At 39.7% G+C, this 26,230-nt stretch overlaps 1 protein-coding gene across 2 annotated transcripts in view; it reads right to left on the bottom strand.

Moving 5' to 3' along the window:
* The window catches only part of Herc3 (HECT and RLD domain containing E3 ubiquitin protein ligase 3), a 95,507-nt gene that overhangs the window by 17,074 nt on the left and 52,203 nt on the right, over positions 1 to 26,230 (bottom strand). The window contains exons 16-22 of one of the 2 annotated variants that reach the window (XM_052173826.1): positions 21,165 to 21,188; positions 20,986 to 21,075; positions 18,411 to 18,581; positions 17,224 to 17,367; positions 15,291 to 15,457; positions 11,464 to 11,530; positions 10,959 to 11,041 (exon numbers count right to left, since the gene is read on the bottom strand). In XM_052173826.1, coding sequence (XP_052029786.1) covers positions 10,959 to 11,041; positions 11,464 to 11,530; positions 15,291 to 15,457; positions 17,224 to 17,367; positions 18,411 to 18,581; positions 20,986 to 21,075; positions 21,165 to 21,188 — 746 coding nt within the window. The remainder of the gene's footprint in view (positions 1 to 10,958; positions 11,042 to 11,463; positions 11,531 to 15,290; positions 15,458 to 17,223; positions 17,368 to 18,410; positions 18,582 to 20,985; positions 21,076 to 21,164; positions 21,189 to 26,230) is intronic. The other variant, XM_052173827.1, reaches the window with a different exon arrangement.

Here is a 26,230-nt window from a genome sequence, read left to right as displayed (position 1 = left end):
CACACTTCACCTGAACACCCAAGCTAAGACAGAACTCTTCTCACTGCTTATTTCTTCAGTTTCTTTACATTTCCCAGTGCAGAGGAAAAGGAACCCAAGAACGACGTCATCTTTAAGACTTTTGCTTTTGCAAACCCCAGACATCAGCTTTCCACCTCAGAGGAGACGCAGCATGGAGGAAGCCTGGACTGACAGCATTTACTGGTTATGTGGCTAGGAAAACTGCCATTTCAAGTTGTGAAAAATGTTTTTAATATTTGAATTTGCAGAAAGAACACGGTTCCAAAAATGAGGGTGTATTCCATGTATAATATTGTCAACACGTGTTCATCTGTTATGGTCTCATAACTGTTTTCTTGGTAGTGTTTGTTTACAAAATCGTAAAAATTACCCCAAATGTTTTAAGTATTAAATTACCTTATAGCATCTTAGAAATACAATTTACTTGAAGAGATGTAGAATGTAGCAATTGTGTAAAGCATGTGTATCCAGTGTTGCCTAGTTTGACATTTGTGAAGTCTTTTTGTCTTGTAGCTTTTAGTAAGTAGCTGTGAAAACCCTCAGAACTCCTCAACGAAGCTAATGTGTGGAAAAAGTATATACTTGAAGATCAAACCCAAGTGTGTATACCCAACCCCAGCTCAGAAATAGAAAGGGTTTAAGTTTGCTTATATTAGCTGTGCCTTCATTATTTTGCTATGTAAATGTGACTTATTAAATGGTGCAAAATCAAATTTTATTGCTTGAGGACAGAATGGCATAAAGGAAGGGAAAAAGACATTTGATGTAAAGGCCTTTAGCTTCTTTGTGGGTTTTGAATTGTCTGTGAACCAATGTTCTGTAAAGAATCTCAAACATAAAGTTGTTTACCACTGTGGTGTTAACAAAACAGTATTTTCAAAAATAAAAAACTTGTTATTCTGACTGACTGTATTGTCATCTATAAACGTGGGTGGTAACAGTCCCTTCCTCATAGTTACTATGTAGAGAAAATGAGTTACTACACTTAACAGTCCCCACGGCAGCTTCTAACACCCAGGAATAATTTCCAGCTATGATTGTTATAATAAAAACAAAAGACCTGTATGGAAAATTCAACTCCCTTCCTCCCCTGCTACGCAAGAGAAAATGGTAGTTTTATTGATTTCTACCTTGTTGATTCCTTATTATCAGAAAAGAATATGGCTTTTAATTTAGAAATAATAGGACATTCAAAAACTATCTTGTTTTGGCTTCCTCCATATAAAGCCTGGTTTTAATTTCCTCTCAGACAAGATAAGACTTTAATGTGACAATATGAATGTACACACATACACACACAAAAAAATCAGACGCCATTCTTTTCCATTTGCAGCAAGGGTTAATCACTGCAGCAAAATCTGATGATGACGTTGGTGATGGGGGGGGCAGTACTAACCTGTTGCTAATGACAACAGATGGCTCTGAACAACTCTAACGTAGTGGTAACCATCCTTGCGGCAAATCCAATACAACAGAAGGTGTATATTATATATTTTATGATAAACATAATCATATGATTATTTTAAAAAGAAAAAGGGTAATGAAATTAATATTTACTCATCTTCAGAAATGGAGGGATGGTCATTTAATATTTCTCTAGGTCTAGTAAGAATTAAAAAATAAATATAAATGGTCTAAACACTGGGAAATTTATTTTATAGGTATATGAATATTAGATATAGTAAACCGAAAAGAATAAACTGGAAAACAATTAGATAAAAGTTTGATTAATTGATTGGTTGTCAGAAAAATATATAAAATCAATTATCAAGGCATTAAAATATATAAGAAAGATTTCTTTTATACTAGAAATAATATATATATATACATGTATATATATATATATACAAACATAAGCTAGCCTCTAATAAAAATGTGTATAATACATATAAAAATATGGGATTTCACAAAAAATCCCTGATTTAGAAGATTGTCACAAAACATAAATTCTTCCAAAATTAATTTATAATTCATCACAATTCAGTTTAAAGTCCAAGTGGGATCTGGAATTTAATACAATTTCTATGCTGTTTATCCATAAGAATAGCTAAGATAGCTTTCCATAATTCAGAGACGAGTTAAGACTGACTCAGGGAAATATTTTTAATGAAGAAAATACATAAAATATTTATCAATTATTAGATACAGAAAGGCTGAGATTAGGACACATACAGCCAAAAGAAATAAACAGACATGACAAGACAAAAAATTAGAAAACAATCAAATTTTGAGTATTTACACTCATTTCAAATGCAAACAAGTACTGTGAATTATAGCTGTCACAGATATAGACAACAGAAAGTCTTAATAGTTTGACAAATCACATAAAAATCAGTACTGTTTTATACTACTAAAATAAAATGAAAATAAAATTGGCATCAATTTACATAAAATTAAAATATAACTAGTAGAAATTTATATAAAGAACCCCTGCTGATTATTTTCAAAAGAAGAAATGCTGAGAAGGGAGACATGTTGCTCTGGCCAGAACTAGGTGAAACAGAGTTGTGTGCTCTGGCCAGCAGGCACTATTTATATTATATATATCTCTTATATTTCATATACATGCCCATCAGGAATGTTTAGGATGGAGATCAATTCGTTTCCTCACTGAGCTGATCCTAAACATGTGTCTCCTGAGCTGCTTATTTGAAAGTGCGTCACAGCTGCACTGTAATGTCCGCAGGACACCATCTCCTTCAGGCAAGTAAAATACTGCTTTGCAGTAAACCATTTTAACCCTTGGCAGGCCAAACCCAGCAACACGCTGTCACCAGCCAGCAGCACACATTATCTATTCTGTGCACGATCTCAGTGTGTGACACAGGAAGCTGCAGCACTTCAAGGCTCACAGTGTATGCTTGGAGCCGAAGCTCTGCCTGTCTGCGGGCCACACACATGCATGCACATACATGGGAACAAATGTACATACATGAAAACAAATGCTGGTTTTTTTTGAGCTGAACTTATATAAGATAAAACAAACCATTTTTTTTAAAGCAGCAATTTCAGATGTTTATAGTACTGTGCAAACACTAAGTTCACACAGCATTCAGACGGATCAATGCTGGGAAGAATCTTTAAAGTATCCTATGTATGAAACAAATGCAAATATTTTGAAGATACTGTGAGGACAGAGTGAAATAGATATTCTTATACACCAATAAAGATGAATAGCCTGGTACATCTCATTAATAAAATCAACCTGGTAAAAATATTTGTCAACAGATTCAAAATGCCATAATTTTACATTTATCCTTGGAATTTGATCCTTAAAAAGCATTTTTTAAAGGCAAAAATATTCCTTTTGTTTAATACAAAAAAAAAATGCTTGTAACACTCAATAAAGGTGGGAAAAGGGCTGAAAGAATAGAGAAAGGGTAATAAAAAAAGAACATACAAACAGACCAAATATCCAAAGAAAACACATTTACATAGTGGACTATACAGTATTACACACGTATCCATGAGGCGGTTGTTATTGTTTTGTTTGACTGATTGCTTTTATTTTTTCTGGACAGGTTCTCAGGCCCTGTCTGAACTCACTTACGTAGGCTCGCCTCAAACTCACAAAGATTTCCTCTCCAGCCCTGGGATCAAAGGTGTGTGCCACGAGATGCTCATGACGGTGTTATCTCATCTTAAATGCTACACATGCACTGTATTCCCTAGTTCAATGTTCAGACGTTAAATTCCATACATTTATTGTATGCGCCTAACTATAACAGCTTTCTCTTCTTAGGAAATTATATAGTCTGCCAGAATGGAGAAACACTGAATTGTTCTTTTTGTCCCTGGAGGAGAGGACAGGCACGCTCAAGCTCTTATTATCCAGAAGTTATCTTTTGTTTCTGTAACAACTTACTACAAATATAGCATGGCCCTTAAAGACTGCAGCCCTCACTAATGTCCATGAGGTGTCTAGAGAGGTCACCGAGAGCCACAGCTCCATTCTTAGATCCTTTCTACAGAATTTAGATGCCCTGCAGTATTAAAGCTGGAATTAATTGCACCAACTTAAGGTCTTTGTTTTTCCATTAGTGGTAATAACACATGCTATGGAATATAAAAAATACTTAATCCCAGGAGTGATGCAGTGCAATTTCATCCAGATGTGGCCACCACTATGGAGAAACTTGGCTTAGGTAGAGACCAGCAAGTAGCCACAGAAGTTCTTCTCTTTGGATGCATGTAACTCATTTGAATGGAATTTGTATTCCTCTGGTACTTTCATCCAAATGTCTTAATATTGACAGAGCCTAGGGTTCCATGCCCAACACACACACACACACACACACACACACACACACACACACACAAAGACATAGACAGAGACAGAGACAGAGAAAGAGAAAGAGAAGCAACAACCCACCATTCTTTAACTAATCTTGTCCTATAAAAGGTCACAACAAGTTCATTTCATGGGGTTCTGCCTTATACTCTAGATAAAGAAATTCTACATAGTCTAGAAAAAACCTGAACAGGCCTCATTGGGTTTCCCTTCCCAGTATACTAGCATTAGATTGTACCTTCTTATTCACTAAAAATTCCACACAATTGGTTAGGCCTCCATGCCTATAAAATGAACTATAAGATCCCAAAAGAGTAGAGTTTCAATAGCTACTGGACAGTTGAACACATGGGAGTTTCTAGAGAGAGATGCAACCTGAGGGGCACACACTTCTTCCATACCTTACCTCTTGAGGCATCTTCCCATGTGTAACCTGTATAATGTCTTTTACAACAAATCGGTAGAGGCAACTATCTTTCCCTGAAATCTGTGAGCAACTGAAGTATACCAATAGAACTAAAGGCAGTGGTTATGGGAACTTCAATTAACAAGCCAGTCAGTCAGAAGCCAAGGTCAAGCAACCTGAGACTCACAATTGATGCCTCACAGGGGTCACAAGGGGTGTTGAAACTTGAGTCTTCAGCCTGTGGGCTATGCCCACAGAAAAGTGAAAGAAACAAATTGGGTTCAAGGACTGCCAGTCATGTTTGCTCCAGAACTGCCTGCTTGCTCACTGGTAGTGTGAAATCCATGGAACTAAAGTCAGGAGCCACTAAAGTAACCTGCATTCATTATGAGACTACAGGAGAGGAAATGGACTTTGTGCGTGCTGTCCTGTTACCACTCCTAGGTTTGTGAACAATTTTTCTGGTACCATTAGAGCAGAGCACAGTAGGCAGTTTGTAAGAGTAGCGCTGATGTCAAAGGGAGACCAGCAACTGAAAAGCAAGAAAGAAGAAAACAGGCATGCTTTTCAGATAAACACAAGGTCTCCTCCGAGGGCAAGGATCGCTGGCAAGTGAGTGCTCAGGGGTTCACCAATGCCCATGACCGTGCATGTGCCAGCAACAGAATCAAACAGTGGAGAAGATAAAAAGGCAAAGTAAACATCGTACCCTATTCCCACTTCTGTGACAGTGGCTCCGTTTATGAACAGCAGTGATGTCTCAGCACCCACAAGTGGAAGCCTACCTTCTATAAAGTCCCAAGTTTTCTACAGTCTAATCCCCATCTGAGCCGAGTAAGCGGTACAAACCAAACTTCTCCCAACAGTGTTCCCCAGTCCTCTTTGCCTGACCAACTCAGGCTTATCCACCACCTCACAAAACACCATTTCATATGTGTGCGTCCCTTCTTCTCCATTTCCCAGTGTCCAAGTGTTGGTAGGGCAGATTCTCCTCGGATCTGTTTAACATTTCCTCTCTGTCTTCACATTAAAGCACGGCTATTAAGTCTTCCAGAGCCTAGTTACTGGTGGCATGTGACAACAGCTTATCTCCCTAATTAAACGGTTTTATTTCAGTACTCCCATACAGTTTATCTTGTAATTGTTGACTCAACTGAACTGTTGATTCAGAGAAATGTCAGCTAAATAAGGAAAGTGTGAGAAATAATTTAATAACAGTATGAAAAATATTTCGAAGTGCCAAAAATTGTCACAACCACTGTCTACACTGCAAACTGCCTGTCCTGAGCTGGGTTGCTTTTCCCCTTCAAGAGCACACATGGCCCTGTAAAGACTAACCAGAGCACGAGATATTCTATCATCCCTCTTCAGGCTGCTGTCTATCCCAGTGTTAATTTTCAACAATCACACATGCAAACACATACACACACACACACACACACACACACACAACACACACTTTTCTGAGACCAAATTAATACAAACAGTAAGACATGTTATGAAAGGCTAAAGACTATCTAGCTGTGCATCTTGAAAATACCCTGTATAAAACATAGTCATAAGTTATTTCACCACTCTGGCCATCGAAGTCTATCCTTACAGACAGACAGACACACAGCTGATGCTGGAGGTGGCTGCCAGGAGAACAGAGAATGAGAATTCCCAGAAAGAAGCTGTATCTGCAAATATGAACTACTGATTTGAACTTCAGGGGTCTGGTGAGGTCAGAATAAGTCCATTGCCTAATTACAGTTTATCTTGGATTAGATTTAACCTGTTAAGCCATTCTACGATTAACAAAATGTTGGTCCTACCATTCTGTGATTAACAGAAGAAAACCTTTGGAATGTATTAACTTAGCAAACAGAATTCCTCAGACAGCATCTGAAGCCTACAGAAGATATTCCTCCATCTTGCTGTAACCTGTCTCTCTGAGGTTTCCACTAATGTATTTTTTAATTTCCTTGTTGAAATTAAACATGGAACCTGGTATAATAAACTCCATGCTTACTATAAACTGGTGACTCACTGGCTTTATAATAACCTCTTACTCACTTTGGGGTGAGAGCTATTTTGTTTTGTTTTGTTTTTTGTTATGTCAACAACACTCTAAAATAATTATAGAAAGTAGAGTATGACAAACTTAAAACTCAGTGACATACTTGTTTACTCTCATGTATTCTGTTCTGTAGGTGTCATTCCTGCATTTGGTCACAGACCAAAATGTCACCATATGTCATATAGTTGTATCTGTATCTACATATGCATATCCATCTGTTATAGTGCAGTGACCAAAATTAGGGGTAAAGAATAAATGGAACCAAATTGTAAGCAATACGTGCTTTATAAATTTGCCACAAATAAGCCTGTTTTTACAAATGAAAAATATCCTGAGAATAAGCTATATATAATGCTAATTTTTATACCAATGTTACAAGAATAAAGGACCTGCTTTTTTTCGTCCCTTATCCAATAAACATTTTTAATGATTGCAAAATCATCTGAGTCAAGACTAGACTTCTACCACCAAGCATGGTAGTTTGAATGAGAATGACCCTCATTGACTCATACGGTTTGAATGCTTCATTCCCAGTAAGTAGAACTCCTTGGGAAGGATTGGGAGGTGTAGGGTTGTTGGAGGAAATGCACCACTGGGCTACTGGATGCAGATCAAGATGTAAGGCTCTCAAATACAGATCCAGGGCCACGACTGTTTGCTTCCTGCCACATAATGATCACGACTAACTCTCTAGAACTGTAAGGAAGCCCCCAGTGAAATGATTTCTTTTATAAGAGTCACCATGGGTAATGCTCACACACAGCAGTAGAACAACAGCAGACACCAGGGTAACTTTATCATTTAAAGCCATTTTTGCTGGGTACTCAACATTCTGGTGGCAGGATTAATAGTTTCCAAAGACAATATCCTAGATTGACTGGAAGGTTTATATTACAAAAAAAAGGTCACTGTGTATTATAAGATACCACGCAAAGTGAACCCTAATCCAGAAACCTGAAGTCAAATGCTCCAGTGTCTGAAACTTCTTCAATAAAATAGTTTGATTATCAGGCCCCTGCTTTTATATTTCTAGATTAGGGATGCTCAGCTGTTGAAGTATATACAAATATCCACAAGTCTGAAAACAGAAAGCTAGAGTGTTTGATCCAGAGTATATTGAGTTAAAAAAGATTTTCAAATCTTCACTAGCTTCTAGCTCTTCTGTAAAAATGCCAAACAACAAAAAATAAGCCTATCAGGTTTTCTCTTTTCAAGGGCAGGCTATGGAAGGAAATAAAGGTAGATCACTTGGACAGAAGGAAGTTCACAGGTTCTCCGACAGCTGCTTTCCAATTATTTAGACTAAGAAAACTAAAGCCTGAAGTCAGCTTAGAAATTAAAATCCTACAGATTTCTTAGGTAAACAAGAATCTTCAAAAGAGCTGTGCCTGCAGAGACTTTCTGTTAAAACTGCAGTAATATAGAAAGGCTGGAAAGCTGCAGGCACAGAGCCTGAGGCTTGCACCAGTGTTTTAAAATTGCCTCGATTTATCATCTTCCTTGTTCTGCTGCAGTACAACCACATGAAACTGCTTTGCACGGACACACGGAAGCTGCGATAATCTAGTGACGTGTGTCTGAGCCACAGTCACTTAAATTTGGCTCTAGATTAAGCTGTTTCTTATTCTCTTTGAAGTGAGAATTAAAGTGGGTTGGGGGGTGGCATCAATACTTACGAATACAATCTTGTGATTTACAGTTTCACTCACAGCCTAACTGAAGCTGGGCTTCCCTCACTCCAGCCTTCCTCCTCAGAGAACATTTTCTCATGCCCCAAGTCCCTTGCTCTTCTCACACAAGCTTCACTGACGGCTAATGAGGGTGGCAAGAATGCTCAAATTCTCATCCCAGTGACTTGCCTTACAATCTAGTTATACAGGTCCTCCTAAGGATGTATACTTTCCTCATTCTTCTTTTAACATTTCTATCAATTTCCCACTTAAGTGACTTCAAACTCACCATAATTGAGGCTGGCAAGCATAACCAAAGATTTCTAATGGGACTTCTTTCCTGAGACCCACGTCAATTTCCTGCTTTAAGTAATTGCCTTGGTATTATCAGCCAGCCCGCCAAAGTAACAGATTTAAAATGGAACTTCCCTCAATGAACCACCTTTATTTATAGTCTGTTACCTATTATACAGCTACCCAAATTAGAAACTGTGGCAAGGATCCCAATTCCAGCCTTGCTCATACATAATCAGACACCTACTGACAGTGCCATTCACATATTCCACTTGACATTTCTACAACTTCTGCTCTGGTACTTGTCATTCTTTATCTGAGCCAGCTCAATGGCCTCCTCTAGGGTCTCTATACCCACTGTCTATTTCTATAAGGTCATCAAAGCTATCGCTCTAAACTAAGGCCGGTTACCTTTCAATCCAAGGCCTGTTGAAGGCTTTGATAGTCTTCACTCTAGAACTCGTATATTCACCACATCCTAGCCCACTCACAAATTCTCAATAATTTCTATCCTCTATCAACCCCGAACATTCTGACTCACATACTTACTAGCTAAAATATGCTCCAACATTTACACTTTTAAATGTCTTACAAGTCTGTTGCTTCTCTCCTACTTCTATAGCAGTTGTAATAGAACTCATATAACATATAACTATGATCTGTTACATATCTGTCTACATTCTCAACTCGCAGACTGAAGGACAGAAATTAGTTATCTGCTACAGTCTGCAACCAGATGGGCCCAGAGCAAATATTCTGTGTTTGTAAAGTAATTGAATGTCTGTGCAGAGTATCACAGTTCAATGTAAAACTTAATGAAACCAAATATTTACCTTCCTCTAACAAGATAACCCAGAGACTGAGATTCATCCTGAAAACTCAGCTAAATCTTCAAACCTGAATTACAAATCTCACCTTAAAAATAGACAAGTTCCTGGAAGGTGGCCAAGAGACACACCAAACAAAAGCTCATTTCCCCATACCTCATCGTGTGTGTCTCTTCATTAGTATCCTACTCAAGTTACTGTTTCTCTGAGTTCTGTGACTCAAATTAATCTATATGAGAAGGGTGGGCATATAGGAAACCCCATGTATAGGCCAGTCACTCAGAAGCACAGGTAAAGAATTTCAAGGACTGGGGTGGGCCTATGAAGATGTTATCTTTGGGGACTAAGTCCCAAGTGAGTCCTCAGATAGACATATCTGAATATGAATTGTACCTTCAAAAGGTGCACGTGTTGTCCCTAGCTTGTGGTGTTATTAAGAGATGGATCACAACAGTACCAACTTTACCAATGGCTTTATCCATTAAAGAGTTCATATTAGTGGGGCTGTGAGGAGGTGGCTCTAATGGAGGAAGTAGGCCACTAGTCTCATCACTGAAGGATGAATCTTGCTCCTGTCCTCTTACAGCCACTCTCACGTCAGGGTCCCATGGAAGAGACGGCTTCCCTGTACCATACCATGCTACCACGATGCTCCACCAGCTGAGGTCTGACTGTGAGTCAAACCTTTATTCTTTAGGTTATTGTTCTCAGGTTATTTGTAGTAACTGTGATAAAAAGTCTCATTATCACAACAGTGCAGATCACAACTGAGCTGGGTTAATGAGCACAGAGTTGCTGTCTGGAATGGAGTTAATTGCTTGTTTACTGTGAGGTGGAAATCCTGACAACTTTCAGGGCTGAAAAGTAATTAGTCGTGAAAGTATAGCAGCAAGGGCTCTGAGTCGGCTTCCCCTTCTACACACACTGAACGTATTTATTCAATACATTTTTTAGATAGCATTTTAGCACTAGGCATCCTTCTAGGTAGGAGAAACCCGATGGTGTTCATTTATTTTATAATTCAAATACCTTCATTCAAAATACCTTCCTATATATTACTGTATTCAAACAACTATCCCCTAAGGTAGGAAGAGTGATTCTTATCATCTTTGCTTTATAGATGAGATATCTGAAAGCAAACAGTTTATGTGACTTAATGACTTACTCAGCTTCAAAGCCAGAAGGATGCAGATCTGTAGCTAAATAGCTATCCACTAAATTCCATGGCTTGCCCTGATATTAAAAACTCTCTATAATCTTCAAGTTCTTGCTCTATTCCCCTCATCTTCTCTGTAGAGAAATTAAAATATAATTTTAATCCTAGAGTAATACATCAAACTTCAGGAAAGTAAAACAGCCACATCTTCAGCAGCCCAAGGTCAGGACTAACCTGTTGTCTTTGCACACGGCCACTTTGTCTCCCCCGGGTATCAACTTCTTCTGTTCTATCACCCCATAGCTTTCTCGGCACACCTTCAAAGCAGAAAAAGATGTGTTTTCATTTTTGTTAACTAACATTTGCCTTTCTAGAACTCAAATGACTCAGGAGAAATTAGGAATAAATGTAATTTATTTAATAACCATGTTTACTGGAAATTAGGGGTAGGATAAAAATCTGAGTCAGAAAATATCAACATCTTCAAACCATTTTAAGTCATGTAGCAATAAAATCAAGGACAGAGTAACATGAGCTGTAGAAATGTCAAAAGCAAAGAAGACCAATGTCCTGGCAGTTTTCCTAAGTACATAGATAAACAGGTTCCTCTCTGCAACATATTTACTGAATTCAAGATATGCTGACTGAAAGTCAGGCTTTGTTTTGTTGGAAATCTAATGTGAATCATGATTTGCCATCGCCATGAAGAACAGCCAGTCATAAGTACAGGAGCGCATACCGTGAAGTTGAGGCAAAAGGTCTCCTCGATGTCTTCACCAGGGTAATCTAGAAGCTCTTGAAGACTCCTAGACACAGAAGAAAAGGAAAAGAGGCAAGTTAAACACTGTAATCGCGTCTCTACTTCATTTAGATTATTTGCCAAGGAAACTGGAAAAAAAAAAAAAAAACCTCTACAGTGAATATAAATTCAGAATACAGAAAGCCATGTACCTAAACCTTAGAGAACTAAAGCAACAGGCTTACTAATTCCCTTCCCCCGTGACACAGATTCCTGAACTGGCCATGAAATCAGGATGGACTGACCCTAACACACTTACATTTGCTCTGCCTTAGCATCGCTTAGTGTAGACATATACACACACGAACAGGGTACTCTCTAAGGGCCCCATAATCTGGCTTTGCCCCCATATATTAGGAGAATAATCCTAACACTATTTAAAAAAAAGTCACAAAGTCACCGTGGTGGGGTATAAATGAGACTGACTCGCATAGGCTCCTGCATCTGAATACTTGGTCCCCACTTGGTGGCTCTGTTTGGGTAGTTTTAAAAGGTGTGGCCTTGCTGAAGGAAGTGTCACTGGGGTCGCTCTGAAGTCTCAAAACTACTCTCATTTCCAGTCTGCTCCGTCTGTTTTCCTGCCATCATGTCTGCTGCCTGCTGCTGTGCCTCCCTGTAACGGCGAAGTCCTAGCCCTCTGAAACTGGAAGCCCAGAAAACTCTTCATGACTTTCTATCACAAGAAAAGAAAAGCTATTAATACAGTCACCTTATCCAGATAGGAATCTTAAGGGTGAGTGAGGACTTAATCACCCAAACCTACCATTTCAAATGTTGAAACCCTCAAACATCAGAATTCCTAATGTCTAAAATTTCTAACATCCAAAATCTCAAATACAATTTCAATAAAACTAATTTTAAAAATTCTTTAGGAGTGGTGGGTGTGGCTCACCACAGTTCCTGGTTCAATACCCAGTCCTAAAAAGGATAAGGAACAAAACAACCCTCACAAACAAACAAACAAACAAACAGAAAAGACCATTGCTTCTGCTCTTAAAGGAACAAAGATATTTATGAAACCACTTCAAAACACAAAATGGGCAAATAGAGGCTTTCAAAAGCATAAACACTCAAATACATAAACCACAGATGTAAAGATACACATACACACATTACTCACAAACAAATACATCAAAAAAATGAATTGTAGCAACAAGCAGCACCTGCTCCGTAGGTGTGAGCAGCAGTTTCGTAAGTGTGGCCGTTGGAAATGAAGAACAGCCCAAAGCCTTTGAAAGGTTTTTGATGATTCGTCATGACACTGGGTCACCCACCACCAAATATATAGTCACCCAAAGAGCTAGGATCTTGAGAAATTTTATCTTTTATAAATACATATGTATACAAAGGAAATATCTTTCCTACTGAGAGAGGTTACCCCATGGCAGTTTTCCCAGCTCTGTTCTTGCTGGGTCAAATCATTAACATGCCAGGTTTCTGAGGAAAACATCTTAAAATGCCACACGCCAGCCTCTCCTCAGAAGGTAAAATGAAAGGAAGTGACAAGGCAAGTTCTGCATGTCACACCTGCTGTGCCCTACTCCCTTCTGCCCCTCCCCACAGATTAAGCAAAAGCCTTGTTAATGTGACATAGTGTCAAAATGATGACCAGAACCAGCAGTAAAGGAGGACTGCAGAGAAAGCAAGCCAAAGAGCTACCTGAGGAAAAATTCCTTCCGTGGAACCTGAGTCTGCCACCAGGTAGCCAGCCGAAACCATACCTCACAACATCCACTTCTCAGGTGGTTAAAAAGCAAAGAGCAGCCACATCTCTTCCCGCAGCCTTCTCTCTAGCACCCAAAATAAAACCAGCCTCTGTCTCCTCCGCCTTTTTCCATATTCTAAGTTTCTTGGTGCTCCCACCCCACTGTTCCTGAGTTCTCAGTATCTATGTAAGCATGGCAGTCTCAATTCTCGAAGAAGGTATCTTGGAAATGTCTCCTTTCACCTTTAAGTAATGTTTTTTTTTTTTTTTTTCCTGGCATTAGGGGCTAAACCTAGGCTATACCCCCAAGCTCTGTACAGAGCCTATTTTCTGGGAGAGAGTATTGCTTTGAACTAGTTGTGAAATGGAAATCAGTTATAAGCTCCTGGTTCTCTTGCCTCCGCCTCCTGCATGCTAGGATTACAGATGTCCACTACTACGGCGGGTGGGCTTATTGCTTCATGTTGCTGGATTAAAAACTCCGAGACTCTGAGAAGCTAGACAAGCTTGGTGCTACTAAGCTATCCTGCCAGCCCCTGTTGCAACTTAAAAGCAGCACCTCTTACTGTAAAAAAAAAAAAAAAAAGCTGCTCCCTCCCTCTGAAGCAAGCTGTGTGTTTGTTTACGGCCCAAAAGCAACACAGAAACTCAAGAAAAGGGGGAGGGGGTGTTTAAGACACCAAAAAAATGAGAGTGACATAAAAATATGGCTTGACTACTTTGAAAAGCATTCTGACAACTCCTCTAAGAGCTAAATATGCAATCAGTATACGAATCAGGAATTACATTCCTAGGCATACATCAAAGTAACAAAAGTTTATGCCCACACAAAATCTTGTATACAAGTGTTTCCAGCAACACTGTTCACAGCAGTTCCAAAGCAGAAATGTTCCAAGTGTCCATCAACCGAAGAACAGAAAAACAAAATATGATGTATCTATACAACAGATTATTTCACAGTGGGCTATAACACAATGGGATGGTAGCCCACAGAATGGTGCACCATGGGATGTTATGGGCCAGTCTGAAAAGTAAAACACTGATTCATGTAACAGCAGGACAAATCTGGAAAACATACCAAATGAAACAGACTAAACAACACTTGCGATTCCATTTTTAAAAAATATCCAAAGTAGCTAGGCATGACAGTGCACATATTTAGTCCCAGCATGAGGCAGACTGCGGGTCTGAGGGCAGCTTGGTCTGCAGTTAGTTGCAGGCCAGCCAGGGCTACATAATGGAAACTTGTCTCACAAAAACAAACAAAACAAACAAAAACTAGGAAAGGTAGACTGACAGCAGCATTTGGTGTTTACCTAGGACTCATGATATGGAGACCAGGGTAATTTAGCAAAAGGCCAAAGCTGCTTTCCAGGTAAGAAAAATATTCTAGAACTGACTACAGTGATGGTCACACAACTAAATACACTAGGGTATATTTTAAATACTCTTTACATGGGCCAGTTGTATGGTATATAAATTATCTATCACTTTATCAATAAATTTTTTCTAAAGTCTTTCATTTCAATAATCTCCCCACTCTTATCTCTGCACCATGACAAGGCTCAGTTTCCCCTCTTCCTCTCCCCCCCTCTGGGTTCAAAATAATGAAAGCAGAGATTATTGTATATTCCTGGGGAGCTACTATGGTCCCTCCCCCACTCTCAATTTAAAGGTTTATTTATTTTATGTGTGTGGGTGTTTTTGCCTGCATGTTTATGCATGCCCATCGCCTGTGCAAACCAGGTGAGGGCATTGGATCCCTGTAACTGAACTTACAGATGGTTGTGAACCATTATGTGGTTTCTAGGAACCAAATCCAGGTCTTCTGAAAGAGCAACCAATGTTCTTAACTACGGAGCCATCTCTACTGGCCCAGGCCTCTCTTGTAACTTCCTCACTTGTCTATACAGTGACATAGGCAACACTTTACACAATGCTGTGTGATCTCCAGTGTTCGAATGCACCCAGACTTGCACATATGTTGTGTTCCGTCTTAGCTCCCGCACTAGAGCCAGGGGGGCAGGCTGCCACACCACTAGCACACCTTTTAGCTCTTTACCTTCCTTCAGTTGGTGACAGTTCCTTCAAGTCCTCCAAGCTAGGCTTCACATTCAGTAACTTCTTATAGAGAGCCAACGGGAAGTGGAGGTCAACCACAGTGGAGTTGTAGATCGCCAATCCACAGGTTATGCCAATCAAGTGAAACCAGTTGTGCTCTACAAAACACTTTTAGGGCATATGCAAACGTATTAGAAAGAAGTAGTGTTTAAAAACTCTGAAGCACTCTGCCTCCTATTCAAAATATTTCAGTATATTAGAATAAAGCCCTGTTTATGTTTACATTCTGAGGCATAGCAACTTCCCTGGTCAAAGTTTGTTAGTGTTGACAGATGCAATGCAGACCCAGTCAAGCACCTGCGACTCTCCTGATGATAAAGAAACAGCTTCCTATTCTCTCCAGCAGAATGGTTCAGTTACTGCTCTGCGCTGATGGAACAATTGTATTCTTGTGCCACTGGTTACAAAGCTCATGAAATATGAGTAGTAGTAAATTTTTATTATTGAATTATAATTTAATGAATATCTAGGGAAAAAAACTCCAGGAGCCCCTAAATTATGGCTTAGATAAATCAAGAGTTCCTCAAGTGCTAGGGATCTGACCCAGGTACTTAATGCATGCATGGCAAGTGCCCTACCATGGATCCACACCCCTAATCCCAGCATGCCTTTTAAAACATAGCTCTCCTATTGAATTATTTAAAAAAAAAAGGTACAGGTCTGTGGGTACATATTCAGACACAAACTATTAAAAGAACAAATACATAACTACCGATGCCCAACACAATAGAAAACTGAATGCTTTTCTCTTTTTTTTTAATTCGATATATTCTTTATTTACATTTCAAATGATATCACATTTCCTGGATCTCCACTCCCCGAAAGTCCCATAAGTCTTCTTCCCTCCTCCTGTTCCCCAATCACCCCCTTTTCCCTGTCCTGGTAATTCCCTACACTGCTGCACGGAGCCTTTCCAGGACCAGGGGCCTCTCCTTCCTTCTTCTTGGGCATCATTTGATATGTGAATTGTGTCTTGGGTATTCCGAGCTTCTGGGCTAATATCTGCTTATCAGTGAGTGCATGCTATGTGTGTTCTTTTGTGATTGGGTCACCTCACTCAGGATGACATTCTCCAGTTCCACCCACTTGCCTAAGAATTTCATGAATGCATTGTTTTTAATAGCTGAGTAGTATTCCATAGTGTAAATATACCACATTTTCTGTATCCATTCCTCTGTTCTTTTCTTTTTGTAAGTGTTCAATGAAAGCATTTTCCTGGCATTTTGGATAGAACTTATTGGTTGTAAAGTAGATGGCAATGTTTTCACTTCTCTCAATGCTTAAAGAACCCCAAAATATATCCAGTACTGGTTCTGGCCTTTGAGCTGGGATGACCAGGTCAGTCTGTCTCTACTGTCCATACATGTGGAACTCTATGTGTCCTCTTCTCATCTTGATCCTGAACTATGATACAGAATGGGAAGAGCTAAAGTAATACAACATTACTTTACTTTGTTGTGTGTATGGCTCTTTTGCCTACATGCATGTTTGTAGACACATGTGTGCCTGATGCCTGATCCCCTAGAATTTTTGATGAACCACCATGCAGATGCTGAGAATCAAACTTGGGTCCTGTGGAAGAGCAGTCAGTGCTCTTACCCACTCCTCTGTCTCTCCAGTTCCTCACACTAATTTATCGCATTTCCTTTTAACCTTCCTGTATACTATGCCCTGAGTCTTACCACTAGAAATGACACAGGGACTCATGGCTGACAAATGCACTAGGTGTCTTGAAAGTAGGGTAAACCTGAAGGCTGTACATAATAGGGATTTTAACGGTGAATACTGAAATGACAGAAAGCCAAGGGCTAGGCTGACAACAAGCACAAAGTCCAGAACAAATGGTGTACTTAATTTTGACATTATGAACTTACCGTATCTGAAAACCACAAGAGATTTGAATCTTGATAGTAGGTAAACATCCCATAAATTGGATTCAAAAGTTCTTTTAACAGCAAAAGAAAGAACTCCTTCGTAACACCACCAGCATCTACTCCTTCTTCCCCATCAAAGATTACCTTGGAACATGAAAACAAAATGAATACTTTAGAGAAAGGAAATGGCCAACCAAAGACTTAACTATGCAACAAAGCCAGAGGCCTGTCTGAATAACTGAAAACAGTGGCCTGTGTTATAAAGCCCAAAACGTCTAGAGAGAAAGACCAGCTAGAGCAGGAAGATTCTGAGAGTCTTTTAACAAGTTGTAAAGACCTAGTAGTTTAACAGGAGCCACACACAGGAGAAGCAAGCGCTCTCATATGGAGCTAATATACTCCAAGCGCTTCATTCTGCGAAAAAAATCTATCCATGTGTCCAAAATGGCTGTGGACCTACATTCTCCTACACCAGCCTCTTGATTAGCTAGGATTAGTGTTGTGTAGAGTATGTGTCATTATTAGAAGATTTTGGAAGTGGTAACAATGTAAACTGTTGAAGAAAACAATTTAATCTTTTGTGGACTGTGGTTCTGAAACTCCTGAAACCAGGATTTATGAGGTAATTTATAAGAGGCAGAAGTCATTTAATTTTAAATAACTTCAAGACATTCATTAACTATTCCTCAGGATACCATACAGCCTTGAGCATAGTAAGCAGTGTTATGCACCAATGCACAGACTATGGAAAGAGATATTTTACTACTAATTACAAGTTTCTACTAGTCCAACAGTTTTCAAGATGACTTCCCACCTTTCCATCTCTCCATTTCTCATTTCCCTTTTCATCTTCCTAGGTGAGAACTTAGTTGTATTTTGTCAAAGCCTTACATCTTACATGCTAGAGCAGGGACACTAAAGAAAGCAGGAGCAGAGCCCGACAGTTACTCAACAACCCAAAAGCATTTAATCTAATGTCACAATGAGATGCTCTTCCTGGCAACTTCACAAAAGGAGGTTATTAGATTCTTGTTTTTAAAAAAAAGAAGAAAAGAAATCAATATGATATATGATGTGATATGATATGATATGATATGAGATATGGCTACCCTCCATATCTTCGTAAGGTCTCTGCTTGTTGCCATATGCTTCCAAAGGTACTAAAGGAATTCAGGGAAGGGGCTCACTTTGAGAGGCTTCTTCAAGTCAATGTCAGTGTGAATGCTCAGCTCTCTCAGGGCATCTCCAACAAGGTGGTTCCTGCGGACATGAAGGACCAGGAAGGGGCTTCTGGCCAGCAGAGGCTCCAGGGTAAGAAGCATGAAGACATTCTGCAGGTTGGCTCCATTGACTGCCACCTGGAATAGAACAGCAGAGCAAGCTTTTGAGTACAGCACACAGTCTTCAGTGAAGAATGTACTGTACCAGAATGTGAGGCACCAGAAATGGCTGACTCATTTCCATTTTGCCTTTTCTCCAAAGCCTTAACTTTTCTACTACTTATACTGACAGGCTACTTAAATCTTTCTAATATGGTCTCAACAAGGTTAGCTGAAATAATTTATGAGTTATATGATCTAAATAATTAGGCCAAGTAAAGTAATTTCAATTGGTTAAGACTAAAGTAACAAGATGCTCGAAGAATCATGGCAGAGGACATGAAAACATGATTCTAAACACAGCAGGAAAAGAAACCAACTGTCAGTATGAAAAGCGTCCATTTCAGCAGAAAACCTGCCCCTCAACAGTATCAAAGCTATTTCTATATGAAAGCAGATATGAATATAGACAAAGACAAAAATCAGTGAAAGACAGAAAGAAATAGAGAGACAGAAAGACAAATGAAATGAAGACAAAAGATCTTCATTTGTCAGATCTACTAACAGGAGGGCGTGGTAGATCTGAATTTCTAATTCACTGTCTCTGAATACATTCAAACAAAATATATCATATTTTTTAATAAAATGCATAATAAATCAAACTATTAAACAAATCATTTTTGATTCATTAAGGGCCACCCTTTAATTATCCCCCTTGTATCAACTCAGCAAAATGTACCCCCGCCTGGCCCTCCGCATTTGAAAATGATTTTATATCATTTTAAAAGGTTGGGTATAATATTTACAGTGTAAGAAAATATATGAAATTCAAGCTTTCATATACATATATACAAATTTGCTTTAATTTTGAGGTGTTCTGACATTCTAACGTTTCTTTTTTTAAGTCCCTTTTTCTTTTTCTGAGACTGCTGTCTACAAGAGAGATAAATGGTTCTTAATAGAGACACACGGGGTCCACAAAGCCTCAAGTGCTTATTACTTGGCAGAAACAGAAACTACTTATCACTCCAAGTCTACATGAATATGCACTGAACGTAAAATTACTGAAGCTGGCATGGTGGTACACACCTGTAATCTTAGCAACAGGGCCCTGGAGAAAGGCCAAGAAGTAACCTTGACTACATAGTGAAGTCAAAATTGGCCTGGAATGAAACTCAAACAGGAGGTAAAAAAGACCTTGACAATGAAATGTGTAAGATGCATGGGTCAAAAAATGGAAACCTGACAAAGAAGGCTGAGATACAGGCCGTACACAGCAGAACAATCATCGGCCAAAAGCAAGAGAGAGAGTCAATACAATCTCCATCAAAACTTTTATTTTTAAAAATCACTTTATTTTCTGTATAGTAATGCAACTGACAAACTAAACACTCCTGTAACAGTATTATTTGATATATTTCATGCAGAAAAATAAAGAGAAAAAATTCAGATTCCAGAAATAAAACCACATAGCTATAGACTCCTCACCTTTGACAAAAATGTTAAAAACACACATTAGAAAAAGACAGCCTCTTCAACACATGATACTGGAAAAACTGGATATTCACATGAATAGAGAAAGAAAGAGAGAGAGAGATAGAGATAGAGAGAGAGAGAGAGAGAGATAGAAAGGAAGGAAGAAAGAAAGGAAGGAAGGAAGGAAGGAAGGAAGGAAGGGAGGAAGGAAGGAAGGAAGGAAAGGGAAAAAAACAACTAGAACCGAATCTCTCATCCCTGTATAAAAATCAACTCAAAATATATCAAAGAAGCCTTCATGTAAGACTTAGAAAATACTAGAGGAAAAGGTAGATTAAAAAAATGCTTCAAAATAGAGACCTAGCCAAGGGCTTTCACAAGAAATAACTCACTGATGGGATTGCATGAAAATATGACATTTGCAGAAAACTGTCTGGAGGGGCATGCTAAGCAAAAGACGTCAAACCCAGGAGGAAAACATATCCTGCCTTATATATACGATATATGTTTAACTGTATACATTTATGTGGAAGGAAGAAGGTAACTTAGAGAGTAGAAGAGGCTTAACTGGGGCCAAGAGAGTAACAGAAGAAAATGTGAAAGGAGGGAGAGGTATTTTCTTAGAGAAGGGAACCAGCAAGAATGTGGCTCAGAGGGAGATAGAGGATAATGGAAAGTCAAAAAACAAAGTAAATATAATCACACACACACACACAATCTACATATATATAAAATTATATGTGTGACAATATAACCCAATTCCAACCAGAATATTTTTCAAAAGAAGCCTAGACTATAATTAGAACTTTTATCAAAAAATAAAATAATGACATTATTAAAAAAATATAACTCTTTAATGTCATAATAAAACTTCACACAGAAACCTCCCCTTCTACTAGGAGAAATTACAATGGAATGTGTACAATGACAAGAATGGTAAAGGAGAGAATGATTCTGAAGAGGCCACCTGCATCTGCAACTCGGCATCAGTCTGCAGCATCTTGGTCTTGGCTTGGGCATCAAAGATGAAAGGATAGGAACACAGGGTTACAGCATCCTACAAGTAAATACATTGTTAGTGTTATTACAGCATCTACAGAGAAAGAACACTGGACATACATATGTGCATGCCAAAGGCATATTTACCTGCATGATAGACGGTCTAGCCTTCTGTGTAAAGAACAGAAAGTAATTTTTACTTGAGTTATAAAAGCATAATTTTACCTCCCCAAATATATATATATATATATATATATATATATATATATATATATATATATATAAAACCAATCTTTTCACATTATCTAGTTATTCAGCCATCAACCTAATACTATTTCAATAGCTGACAATGTTTTAATGAGAAAGAAGACATGCTTTGATGGGCACAAAAAAAAAAGAGCAAAAATAATTTCTTTAAAAAGTAAAAGACTTTTAAGGGCCATTCATACTTCACAGGGTTGAGTTCTTTTCATACGAAATCTAATTCCACTTGGCTGAGTGGCACGTGCCTATGACCTAGCCCCTGTGAGGCCGTGGTGGGAGAACTGCCCGCTGTGGGCCAGCCTGGGCTAGAGAGCAAATGTGAGGATAGCACTTGGATTCCAGATTAAGGCTGCAAGTCTGGAATGCAAATAATACTTTATCCGTCTCCTGCACACGTGCTTAGTGGAACCAGACGATAATAATTGCATTAGACTGAAGTATTTTGCCCTTAAAAGCTGCTCTATAAAATTGGAAATGATTCTAAATTTGAGAAGAGTCATAGAAAACAAATTTAGCCACAGTGAAATGTTTGTAACAAAGACAGTACAGTTTTATGTCAGGAAAATGAGGAAAACGTCTAAAAAATGTTATTTATAGAGATCAAACTGTGCACTTCATTAAATTGCTCCAAATGGTGAACAACAGTGGCTTTCGGGTTATGCCCTGTTACAGAGCACCAGCTGGCTCCAGTCTGAATGTAAACACAGGCAGGGTAACAAACGAAGATGCATCTTATCTGCAAGTACTCGCCACACCTGTCCAGCACTGACCATGGGGGATAGACTGTAAGCAGATGGCACTTATCAACACAGACTACAATCATAAGCACAATGGGAAATTAAACCCATATGTAGAAAACCAGGCGCGAGAACGTTTCAGATGCCACAAACCAACAAAAGGGCACCATACTTGCCTGGACCTCACAGAAAGAAGGACAGTTAACCTTAAGGTGGTAAAAGATCCCAGTCACTGGGCAGCCGGTGAATGTTTCAAGTGACTGACTGCCAGGCAGAGAAGACCAGGTGTCCCAGGGCCATCAGCTCAGCAAACGTGGGTCCATGTGAGGTGTTACCTGTCCAGCCAACCCTCTGTCCTTTTGTCGATGTACCTGTGCATCTATCTATCTGAGCCAAGTCCTGTACCTCGCATTGATGATTCTACAGTCCTGCAGCTGAGCTTCATGCTGTCTCTCACTTTGGTCCTACGGATCAGTTCTGCTGCCTCCAGAAGCAATCTGTCTGGACTCAACAACACTGGACCACCGGCAACAGAGTTCTCTGCCCCTGCTTTCCATATGGACTCTGGCTTCTTGAACCCTTTTGTAGACAATATGACACCCGTGTGTATACTGAATGGAATATAATCTAGGATTTCACAGGTAAGACTAATAATTAAGACTAGCATAAAAAGAGCTTGTAATTTGATAATGGTCAGCTACTGCGATAGCTAGCTCCTATGGTCAATTTACAATCTTCTGAAAAGCATTTTGGATATATTGGTAAGGGTGTTAAAAGGAGAAATGAACCACCTTGGAAGTGTAAAACACCATTCTATGGGCTGGGGTCCTGCCCAGAATAAAAACTGAGAAATGTCAGACTAAGGGAGTAGTTCTGTTAGTGGAGCGCATGCCTTACACATATAATACCTGCAGTTTGATTCCCAGCACTACACAGACTGAGCATGGTGGTGCATGCTTATGACCTTCTCTCAGAAAGGGTGGGGCAGGGGTATGCAAGGCGTTCAAGGTCATTCTCTGACTTTGAGGCCAGACTGGACTACAGGAGGGCCTATCTCAAAAAGAAAAGAAAGAAAAGAAAGTGGGGGGGGGGAGGAGGGGGGCATCCGAATGACTAAATTCCTGAAAGATACCATGATTGCGGCTGCTCCCATCCATCACAAGGGACCACATCCCTCTGAACCCCTTTAAATTGCTTTTTTTTTTTTCAGGCTTATAGTCACACAGTGTGGAAAAATAACTAGTAAATGTGAATTCACTGTTGTTTAATAAACTAATACTGCAGAAATCACAAACATATCCGCCTATGTTTCTAGCATAGTGTGCTCATGCCAGCTATGTAATAATATCTTTAACAGAGACGTAAAAATGAGCAGCAAGGCCCATCTTGATCTATGATATTTATGAAAAGCAAACAATGAGCGAAATTCAGGCTTAGAGACCTGAGTGCCGTTGCTTTAATGTCGCCTAGAATGTTCTGTGTTCTTAAAACGATTTTCTGAACAAAATAAAAACATTCTGAAAGATCTCTTCTTACCTGTGTATAATCACACAATTTACACTTATCTGTTAATGACTGCGTGGGTGGGTTATAAACACTTAACTATGTGAGCACAGTGAGAAAACAAAAAGACATTTGTGCCTGGTAGATGCTGCTGTTACTAAGGAAAAAGCCAATACTAGCTTGCTCCGTGAATTAGATTTAACGGCAGAGGGAGAAAAAGAGCTGAATCATTCCTGAAGGCCTCTGAGAGAATCAGGCCTGCGTCTGGAGGGCTGAAGGCCTTCTCGAGACTGCTGGGACATTCGCTTCCAGGTGACACACCAGCTCACCACTCTGAACCGGTGAAGCTCCGCATTTGGCTGACTATAATGTTTTCTTATTTAATTTGGCTTATGTATATTATATGAAACCTTTTGTGTTTATGCATACTTAAACGAGGTTGTATAACAGCAATAATAATTAAAATCCACCCTCTTGATACTTTTGAACTATATTCCTTGAGCGATCTTAGAACATTTTTCTATACTGAGAAACACCAGAGACAATGCCAGTCGATGGAAACATGTCTGGAACAAATAAGGCAGGTCAGTGCACACATAATGCGGCCCAGTCTAGTTCACTCTCATACTGATAGATCAAAATATTTTTAATTTAACGATTGACTTGATCACCTCTTATAAGGCTGTTTATACTGGACTATCCATTTCCCAGAAATGGGTCTCACAAACTTAAGGTTCTACGGTAACAATGGACTTCCAGGTGTCTGCCTGCAATAGAGTCGTACCTATGGCATAAATTCATTTCCAAACTACATGAAACAGAAGCCATAAATAAGCAAATAGTTCAGAGCTGAAGAATCAGAAACATTCTTTCTTAAATATGAAGTCAGCACTTCCCAGATGTGCTGATCAGGAGCCTCTGCACATAGGCACATAAGCCCTGCTGCTGAGATGGAGCTACCTCTGTTCAGGCTCTATTTTCTCTTCCTTGCATGTGCTCAGGATTGACATATAAAGGCAAACACTCCCTGTATGCAGCATCTCCTCTGATGCACCAGCAAGATGTCAAGATTTCTCAGCCTTTAGTCTCTGAAGGCCTTTGCAAACCCGTGAAAGCCTCACTTGCACTGCCCTCTACTGAGCCTACAAAGAAATTTACTCAGTACACCTTTCAGTTTTGAAATAAAGAGTACTGCACATTATTAACAAATAAGATAAAGCACTATTGCCTCCCCTTCTTCTCCCTCCTCTTCTCCCTTTCCTTTCTTATTTTTTTCAATGTAGTATTTTTCTTTTTTATTTGGGAATTTCGTATCGTGTACCCTGATCACACCTACTTCCCAGTCCTCACAATCTGCCTCCTTCCCCTACTGTTGTGATCTCTTCTACAAAAGAAGAAAAAATAATACAAAACCAAGTCCAAAACTATGTTGTCTATATACTCAGTGGAGTATGATCAAACTAACAGTGGCCAGCAACTTAAAGAAAACTGAGTCCTTCCCTAACCACACTCCTGCCAGAAAGCCTTATGTAGAAACGCTTTCTGATTCTTCAGCATCCTTATCACAATTTTTAAGAGTTCTCTTTGCTGGCTTTCTGTCTAGGCTGTTATATGGTTTTCATGGGGAGGAGCTGTCATTGCTTTCTCAACTGTGAGTCTGTAGTCAGTGATACCACTGAAAAAGTAGCTTTCTTGCCCTTTGCAGTCAGCAGGAATATGAATCATGGACTTTCACAAAGTTTCTAACAACCACATGAACTAGGAGATCAGTATGGCCTCAATGAATTAGGGAGATCAGTACGGCCTCAGCGTCGACATCACCTCTATTGGCAACATGGAGACCAACATGGCTTCCTGTGGTAGCACAGAGTATGGACATCTACCCAGCCTCTAGTGGCAGCCCAGACCATGAACAATTCACATGAACTTAAGGCCTCAACAGGGCCTGGGGTAGCAGACTAAGGAAATGAACATGGGCTCCAGGGACAGCATGGACTATAGAGGACTTTGAGGTAGTCTACTCCAGAAAAGAATTGATCTTCATCTCAGATATTCTGTTGCTTCTCAAAACCAGAGCAATCCCGTGGCTGGGTAGTGTGCTTGGGGCTGAGTCTGCACACGCTCCAGGCTGCTTCCCATCACCCTGTCAACCCTATTCTGCAACCCCTGCCACAACAGTCTTCTCACACACCTGACATCGCCAGCCAGTCCCTAGCTCCATGTCACTGCTTCTTCACTCCTCAATCTTTCCTACCTCTCCCTCACATAACTGTTCATTGTAGAAGCCCTAGAAACTGCATGGTGTACAGATTTGCGTGAAAATATTTATTGCAATGACTCATCGGTCTGGGTCAAGGTTTCTAGTGTCTGAAGCACCATAAATATTAGACCACTGCCGGGGAGTCTTGGATGTCCTGCTGCTGCCCAGTTGGGGTGATGTGTGGCTAGGTTCTGTGAGAGCTTCTAGCTGACTCACAACATCCAAGGCTTTGATGTAGACAATCCCAGTCTTGCTAGGCTTGCCTTTTGTGCTTGTAGCCTGTGGGCACCACAGCCCTGCACTATCTGTCTTCCAACAGGGCAGACAGCGTGAGCTGCAGTCATGGCAGCTACATGCTGGGGGCCCGCAGGCAGGCCTATTTCTGAGCTTCTGGTTCTCCAGTCACCATGGCTCAACACTGGTGGATGGCTGGCCGAGAGGTCCAGGGC

The sequence above is a fragment of the Apodemus sylvaticus genome, chromosome 2 (assembly GCF_947179515.1).
Source record: "Apodemus sylvaticus chromosome 2, mApoSyl1.1, whole genome shotgun sequence".
Taxonomy (NCBI): domain Eukaryota; kingdom Metazoa; phylum Chordata; class Mammalia; order Rodentia; family Muridae; genus Apodemus; species Apodemus sylvaticus.
Note: the sequence above shows the minus strand (reverse complement) of the source record. Positions and strands in the feature narration are given on the sequence as shown.